At 37.5% G+C, this 9,595-nt stretch overlaps 1 protein-coding gene across 1 annotated transcript; it reads right to left on the minus strand.

The window, feature by feature from the left end:
- Positions 1-3,357: 3,357 nt before the first annotated feature.
- LOC148599199 (uncharacterized) lies at positions 3,358-9,267 on the minus strand. The gene has a single exon (XM_088557170.1). The coding sequence runs from the start codon at positions 9,265-9,267 to the stop codon at positions 3,358-3,360; it is 5,910 nt and encodes a 1,969-aa protein (XP_088413296.1).
- Positions 9,268-9,595: the final 328 nt, after the last annotated feature.

Genomic DNA, 9,595 nt, shown 5'->3' on the forward strand with positions numbered 1-9,595 from the left:
GTAAGTAAAAAGAGGAAGTTATGTAAAATTTAAGTCGAATCATTGTAAGGCGTATTACATAAAGAATAATGTCAAACCTATATTTTTAGCATGGAAAAACTTTGGTGTGTTAAATACCGAAAGAGGTTATTTTTCCTTTTCATTTTAGAGCGATTTCCTCTTTTCCATACTCTATAATTTGAATATCGAGATGCCCTCCACCACAAGCCTGGCAGGCCTGCGAGAAGCACAAATTAGCCAATCGACCTTGAATCTGGCCATCAGTTAAAAAGCTCCACGGAGCTTACGTTAATTGTTGAATTGTGCACTCATGTATATTAACCTTTACCTTTGATACTAGGTGAATGATCACAATATAAAAACACGTCTTAAAAATCTTCCATAAAAAGTATTGGGATATATCCCATTGCAGTCCAATAAACCGCATCAAGCGGTATTTGTAAACAATTATAAATGAAATACTTGAGCCTTATTAACAATCACCTCAATATTCGACGGATAACCTACAAAAAAAATCAAACGGAACATACGTTAAAAGTATATAGATAAATGCATAAGAACATAAGATGGGCACCGCATTGTCAAGTATTTCGGGGAAAATTAGGATGTCGAGTGCACATGACATTTCATTAAGGTCATGAAATAAGGTCTTTTGAAGTTAAAATTTAACATTTGGTTGAAAGAGTTTTAATCTCAGTTTCCGCTATATAGATGACGTATTATCTTTAAACAATCCTAATTTCGGGGATTGGATGCATCGCATCTACCCAAAAGAACTTGAGATAAAGGATACTACAGACACTGTGAAGTCAGCCTCATATCTTGACCTACACTTAGAAATCGATGGTAAAGGAAAAGTATTGACCAAACTTTACGACAAACGTGATGACTTTTCATTCAGAATTGTCAACTTTCCTTTCATCTGTGGCAACATCCCTTCGGCTCCTGCGTATGGAGTGTTCATATCACAACTCATACGTTATGCCAGAGCTTGCTGAAACTACGCATACTTTTTGTATCGCGCTAGAAGTCTAACAAACAGGCTTCTGGAACAGGGTTATGTTGCTACAAGATTGAAGTCATCACTACAGAAGTTTTATGGTCGTCAACATGAACTCGTGGATTGTTATGATGTATCCATCAGCACCATGAAAACTGATTTATTCAACAGGTCATAGTTTACCTTTCCTCGTTTGTCTACCCCGGACTTTACTTTTTATGAGCAACTCGGCGGGTGTTTCTAGAAAAGCAGAGGACACTTACCCTACCGGTGCACCTGGTCCATGCTCCCATGTTTTCCATGTCTGGTCTTTGTCCCTGGATTACATTCTTTTGCTTACCGCTATAACCTTGGTTCCCTTGATTACTCTTTCACACAACTAAACATTTTCTCAACTACATATAGTATGCATGGAATAGCCATATTTTCACTCCCAATCTCACATAATTAAACATTGTTCAAAACAAAATATAGCTAACAAGGTTTTACTCGATTATTTTTCTTCCTTTTTTAATTCATTTCAGTTATTTCAAAAGAAATAAATGTGACCGGTGCGGTCTTCTCTACCGTCGAGTATAGTTGGTATAAATACTTATGTAAATTACATCAGAAAGTTATGCTGATGGGAGAGGGTTATAATATGGTTTAAAATTCAAAATATTATTAAATGATCTATCGCTTCAATTACAATTTTCCACTATCACAACTGTTTTGACAAGTGCTCGCGTATAAATTATCTTTAATCTCTTTTAAGATTTTTCCAATTAACCATATACCATACCTCAATTCCTCATCGTCCTATCTCCATTCACCCTTAAAAATTCCCCAGTTCCCAAAAGAAAGATATTCACTCCGTTAGAACCCCCACTGCATATTTCTAATGAAATATTTACATCATCAAATTATTTTTTATTTTATTTTATTTTTGAATTCGTCAATATATAAACTACATTCTATTTATCAATAAATACGATTTAAATTATCTTATTAAAATATATATTACCATAACTTCATACGTTCCTCTGCAGATGGTGATGTTTATAATAACAAAGGCCATAACTGGAACATCTGAATACATTTCAGGATTAATCAGGAAACCGACACCGAGAGTCCTGATATGCCACACAATTGTTACGCTAGGATATAGTGCTTTTGATAGCTGTAAAGGAAATAAGAAAGTGTCCAAACATACAATTTCAGATATGCCAAATATGATTGGCTTCGGATAATCCTGATAACGGTCATAAACACGAACTTAAGATTAACATTAGAAGCACCGAAAGTCTAATTTCAGTCTCACAGGAAGTTACATTCAGAGGAACTTTCCGTGATTTATCTATCAAGTTCAGACAAAATGATTGGATACATGTTTGTAGTAGTTTAAAATGAGAAAAGCAAAACATCAAAAGATGACATGGGTTCACATTTGTGCAGATTCGCAAAGCTGACATCAAATAGCTGTAATTAAATTAAATATTTCAAGTAAGTGTATTGTGTTGGCTAGCAAATGGGCGTGGAAATATATAAGTAAATGCGTAACATCTTTAATGACAACAACCAGAGAGTCCAGAGATTCCAGAGAGTACATTTCATTAGCTGAACAAAAAATATAGATGATGTTGACGATGTTGACGATATTGACGATTTACTGAAAATAGAAAAACGAAATACAATGTACCTATGTCGTCAACCAAGAAAATAACCAATCAAAACAAAAAATACAAACACAATAGTAATACAATATCAATAGAAAATCAATAGAAAATGACACAAAAGCATGAAAATACAATATGTAAAAAGAACTTAATTAAGATTTAATTAATTAAATCGCTATTAAGCTTCACTGAGAAAATAATTTATCGATCGGCACCCAACATACAGTGAAAAATTGCGGTGCACTCGAAAATCAATCTGCCTAACATTAAAATTAAAGTCAATAAACCTACAAAAATTATATCTAATTATCAAAATGTATGTAATTAACCATCGGAAGTATATTTATACAAAGATAAAGTAAAAAACTCACCAAATTAATCATATTTCCACCAAATCAACACAGAAAAACAATCGTGAAATTACAACGGAAGTACTCGAAATAGTAAACAATAACACTGGATGGAAAAGTGATAATCGAAAATGATGATTAATGATATTTGGTTTAACGGTGGAAATGAACTCTACATACCAGCCCCTTAATTGTGAAGCATAGCGAGCAATTACAATAAAACAAAAAAATATAAACCATAAAAAAAATACAAGAAATACCCTCACAAAATAATCAAAGTGAAAATGTCAAAATAACAAATGAAACATATCTCAAAATGTCCCTACTAGGTAAGTATACATAATACCCTAAACTAGTCTAACTCTAAAATTGTACACAGTTTGTCAATCGGACGGGTAAGTATGGTTGAACCAATCTTAACTTTGACTTGACGAACTAGTCCATTACGATCAGGAATCAATGCATGTACAAGTCCCATAGGCCAAGAATTTCTTGGAGAGTTCGAATCAACTACTAGAACTACATCTCCAACGTGTAAATTTCTCTTAACATTGTTCCATTTTTGCCGTTCTTGAAGAATTGGTAGGTATTCACATAACCATCGACTCCAGAATAAATTGGACATGTACTGAATTTGACGCCACCTACGTCTGCAGTAATTGTCAGTCGTAGAAAATAATCCAGGAGGAAGAACCGGCTTGCATTTCATCAGAAGCAAATGGTTTGGCGTTAATGCTTCTAAATCGTTCGGATTGTCAGAGTTCATAGTAATAGGTCTGCTATTCAGTATAGCTTCCACTTCACACATCAGTGTATGTAGACCGTCATCGTCTAGAACTTGTTCCTTGATCACACTTGAAATTACTCTCCTGATACTACGAATCAACCTTTCCCAAATACCTCCGAAATGGGAACCACTAGGAGGGTTGAATTTCCATTCAACACTGTTTTGAAGCATCGAACTTTCAATCTGATGTAAATTCCATTCGTCAATAGCTTGTTTCATTTCCCGTTCCGCACCAATGAAATTAGTTCCGTTGTCAGATCTTATGAGTGAAACTTGTCCTCGTCGAGAAACGAATCGTCTTAGAACGTTAATATACGAATCAGTGTCCAATGATGAAGCGATTTCCAAATGAACTGCCCGACTGGCCAAACACGTAAATATCACTCCGTGACGTTTAACTCTAGATCTGCGTTGTTTAACATCAAAAGGTGCAAAATAATCCACACCGACTCTAGTAAAAGGCGGATCGTCCGGTAACACACGATCTTCTGGCAATTCTGCCATTTTTTGCTCTCCAACTTTAGCACTTACACGACGACAATTTACGCACTTGGAAATTATCTTTCTGATGGCGGAAGGAGCACTAATTATCCAGTATCTTTGCCTCAACGCTGACAACATATGATTACGACCACTGTGTTTCAAAAGAATATGAAAATGATGAAGTATCAAATTCGACACGTGATTGTTCTTTGGCAGTATAACTGGATGTTTACTGTTTTCTGGTAAGCTTGAAGAATGTAAGCGTCCTCCGACACGCAATAAATTTCCATCAAGAAAAGGATCAAGAGTTCTTATGCGACTGTCCTTGTGAATTTTCGGATTTCCTGACTTCAAAGCACCAATTTCCTTTCGGAATGCTTCTTGCTGCACAATACTTATAATAGTGTTTTCGGATTCTTCAAGATCTTTTAAAGTCAGTTTATGCCTAATCCTGTGATCTGCTCTTGTCTGTAGTTTACGCACACGCTTCAGTAATTGCTCTTTCACTTTTATTATCCAAGCTACGGCACGTTTTAACTTATACCATGAGGAATAATGCTCGAAAAGTTTTAACATAATGTCAATGTTTGTGTTGTTTAGTCTTAACACAACTGTAGCAACTTTCGCACGCTTTATTTCTCGATCTTCCGTGTCGATGTTCCCGAGATCTTCTGTAGGTAGACTAGGCCATTCATCCGGATGCCGATTCAAGAACGCCGGTGCATCGATCCAATGTTTTTCTAGCAAATCGTTAGCAGATGCACCTCGAGACGATATGTCTGCAGGATTCATCTTCGTATTAATGTACCTCCAATCACTAACATTCGATCCCTCGTGAATAACTGAAAGTCTATTCGCTACGAATGTTTGAAATCTAGCGGTTGTGTTGTTGATATACCGAAGAACGGACATACTATCAGTCCAGAAATACGAATGGTCTATCGGAATTTCGAGTTCACTTATAATCATCTTGTTAGTCCTAACAGCGACCGTCGCTGCCGTAAGTTCCAACCGGGGAATAGTAACTTGTTTCAATGGCGTAACTCTAGCCTTGCCCATTACGAATGAACAGTGAATTTCGTGGTCGACATTTTCAAGTCTGAGATAACTTAATACACCGTAACCCGATTCGCTGGCATCGGCAAAATGGTGAAGATGAGCAGATAACACGTTTCCGAAATCGGGTGGTTTGAAGCAACGAGGCACACTGAAGCTAGAAAGTCTCGACAAATCGTTGTACCAAATCTCCCAGTTCTGTAATAGTACGTCGGGTACCGGATCGTCCCATGCCAATCTCAACTTACATAGTTCCTGAAGAATAATTTTTGGTCTCAAAGTAAGCGGAGCCAAAAATCCCAACGGATCGTACACACTACTGACCATTGATAAGATTCCTCGTCTGGTTTTCGGTTTGTCTTGAAGAGATATCTTAAACTGAAAAGTATCGGTTTCAACACACCATTGAACGCCTAACGCTCTGTCGATCGGCAAAATCTCTTGATCTAAATCAATGTCCTTCACTTCTTTGGCTCTATCTGATATCGGTATCGATCGCATCACATCTCGACTACTGCTAATCCATTTAGCTATCCTGAATCCACCTCTCCGAAGAAGCGCTTGTAAATCCTGAACTAACGTAATAGCACCGTCAACTGTTTCCACCGATTTAAGACAATCGTCCACGTAAAAGTTTCTCAATACCGTATCTATCACTTTATCATTGAAATGACCTCTGCCTTCTTCTGCAGTTTGTCTGAGCGCATAATTGACACAGCTCGGTGACGACGTGGCACCAAAAAGGTGAACGTTCATTTGATACTCGATCGGTTTCGAGTTAGTGTGTCCATCTTTCCACCATAGGAATCTTAAGTAATTTCCATCTTCAGTAGGCACGCGCACTTGATGGAACATGGAATCAATGTCACCCATTATTGCAATGTCATCTTGCCGAAATCTAATCAATGTTCCAACGAGACTGTTCGTAAGATTAGGACCTTGAAGTAAGCGTTCGTTTAATGACGTACCTTGGAATCTTGCCGCACAATCGAAAACCACTCTGATCTTGTTCTTACGTGGGTGATACACACCGTGATGTGGTAGATACCATACATGACCATCGTCCTTTAACAAATCTTCTGATGATACCTCCGACGCATATCCTTCACCTAAAACTTTTTTCATGAACGTTACATACTCATCTTGAAAGTGTTTGTCTTTTTCAAAACGCTTAGCCAGTAACATCAACCTCTGTTCTGCCTGCTTACGATTATTCGGCATCGCGTTTTCGCTCGACTTAAACGGAAGGTCTATAATATAGTGTCCATTTTCGAGAGTTATCGATCTTGAAACATTATCTAGAAATTTACGATCTTCTACGGAAGGCGAATTGACATCATCAATAGTCCTTTCACAAAAGTCAAAGTCAAACTGATTGCGAATTTGATCTTCCAGCGAAACGTCTACACGATTCTCGGACACAACTGACGCACTGATGCGATTGGCTCTGACGAAATTACAAGAAGTATTTTCATCTCTAGAAACATTCAACGGACCGTTTATTACCCAGCCAAGCACAGTCTCAACCGCGAAAGGTCCACCATTAGCACACGGTACCACACTCCACGGCTCCATTGCACGAGGAACATTAACTCCGATTAAGAGTCCAACGTGATCGTTACTAATCCTTTGTAATGGAATATCACGCAAATGTGGCCAATTTGAAATGTCACTTACTGAAACGATATCACTACTAGTAACTGGTAATTTCTCCTGTGAAAAAATAGTCGGTAAGGATATAACATTATTACCGTTTAAGTCACTGATTTCCAAACCACTAACTACGTAACAGTCTTTCACATCCGTTTCCGTCTGTGTCATTGTAAGCAAACCGAGTTTCGTTTTCTTTCCTTCGACATTCAATTCGCGCATGATAGTTTCTGAGCAAAACGTTGCGGTACTGCCACAGTCAAGAAAAGCGTACGTTTCAACAAACTTGTCACTTTTCGCACATTTAATTCTTACTGGTAATATTGGAAGTGCCTGCTGGACGACATCTCCAGCCCCTGTAGACGTTGCAGAACTAGTAACATCTCTAACCGAATTGTCATTACAAGTTTCATTTACTTTCTGTTTACGTGAATCGACGTGAAGAATTGACGGATGACCCTTTTTACACACGGAACACGTTGCCTTCTGACTACATACAACCTTCTGATGACCGTATTTCAGACAACCGAAACAGAAACCTTTAGACTTGAGAAAATCGTATCTGTCTTTAAGAGACTTACTTGTAATCTTGTCGCACATCTTCAGTGAATGACTTGAGTTTCCACAGTAAACACATGGTTTCGAAAATGCATTAGGTTTTGAGTCCGTACTATCGTTACGATCATTTTGAGAGTTAGATTCAACTGACGTGGCCAACGTTTTACGATTACCATAAGACGAGGATTTCGATTCTTGAATTTTCTTTACCGACGAGGGTGTACGCATAACGTCTTTACCGTAAATAGGGTCATTAGCCTTTTTTGCTTCTCTCTTAACGAAATCTACAAGTTGACTAAATAACAAAGTTCTTCGCTGTGACTTTGTTTCATACACTATATTACGCCACTTGTCTTGTAAATTGAACGGAAGTTTTCGAACTAGAGTTTTCATATTGTCCGAGTATTCTAACACCCTGACCTCATCGACGTTCTGAACAGCATACAAACACTCGGTAAGAAATATCGAAAAGTCATCTAACGCTTTGGGGTTATCTTGCTTAACCACGGGCCAATCTAAAGCCTTTCTAACGAACGAATTAGCTATCACATCCGGCTCACCGTACCTGTCCTGAAGTTCATTCATTGACGCTGTATAGCCTGTTTCCGCATCCAAGTGAGAAAATCCTTTTACAATACGATGTGGCTCTCCAAGGGTAAACTGTAACAAGTAAGTTAAACGTTCATCATAGGAAACCGTATTCGATTCAATTCTAGCTTGAAATTGTCTCTTAAATCCATTGAACAACATAGGATTGCCATCAAATTTCTGTATGTCGATTTGAGGCTTATTCAGCTCGCGGACTATTGAAATACTTTCTGACGGAACGACAGGTGTGTTTCTATTTACTAAGTCGTAGTTCTTCACCCTAGGCGTAGACTTACTTGGAATCCATTCAGATGCTTGCGGATTTAAACGTGACGTTTCTTCCTGTACATACGTTTTCATACGTGTTGCCTCTGATTGTCTAGGTTTCTGATTGTAAGATACTTCAGTTAGATTTTCATGTCTATTGAGTTTAAATTCTAACAAATCGTCGTCTCTCATACTTTTCTCCAGTTCCTCTATCACCTTTGATTTAGCGTCACTAACTTTAAGCTCCGTTTTTATTTCCAATTCTTCTTCCTGAATTTTAAGTTTTAATTTAGCTTCCTCGAGTTGTTTCTTCTCACTTAACGCTTCGGCTCTTGCTAGCAATTCTACCTTACGTTGTTCTTCCATTAACTTGGCTTTGGATATATGACTTGCATTACTAGATCTCGCACTTCTGTGTGACCTTGCACCTGAACTCCTGTGCGATCTTACGCTCCCGGATCTGTGTGATCTCTGATCATCTTGAACTATATGTTGCGGCGATATTGTTTTCGCTTTATTCAATATAAACCAGTCCTTTGCTGATTGATTTGTTGATAGAAAGACTCGATTTTTATCCTGGAACGAAGCATTGTCTACTTGTTTATCGTTCAAGTCAGTAAAAATTGCTTGGTACTTATCATGTGTCTCTAGTAATTCCTCGTATATACCTATCCACTTAGAATACACTGGTCGGACCAAATCAACGTCTCCTGGTTGCGATATCAATCGTTCAAGTTCACCACTTAGGATTGTCAATGATTTTATAAGACGAGTACGTTGGTTTCTATAAAGACTCATGGAATACATCAATCCCTTTTCCGTAAGCTTTCTTTCTCTACTAGCTTCTACTAAGTCTTCCGTATTGTCATCCATTGTCACTTGATAAATTATTAATTTGTAAATAATGTGTTGGCTAGCAAATGGGCGTGGAAATATATAAGTAAATGCGTAACATCTTTAATGACAACAACCAGAGAGTCCAGAGATTCCAGAGAGTACATTTCATTAGCTGAACAAAAAATATAGATGATGTTGACGATGTTGACGATATTGACGATTTACTGAAAATAGAAAAACGAAATACAATGTACCTATGTCGTCAACCAAGAAAATAACCAATCAAAACAAAAAATACAAACACAATAGTAATACAATATCAATAGAAAATCAATAGAAAATGACACAAAAGCATGAAAATACA

The sequence above is a fragment of the Perna viridis genome, chromosome 13 (genome assembly GCF_037379345.1).
Source record: "Perna viridis isolate PV_CMFRI_1.1 ecotype Kerala chromosome 13, ASM3737934v1, whole genome shotgun sequence".
NCBI lineage: Eukaryota > Metazoa > Mollusca > Bivalvia > Mytilida > Mytilidae > Perna > Perna viridis.

What these genes read in the sequence shown, in the direction of transcription:
- LOC148599199 (XM_088557170.1), bottom strand. Translation starts at nt 9,267, where the DNA reads ATGGATGACAATACGGAAGACTTAGTAGAAGCTAGTAGAGAAAGAAAG.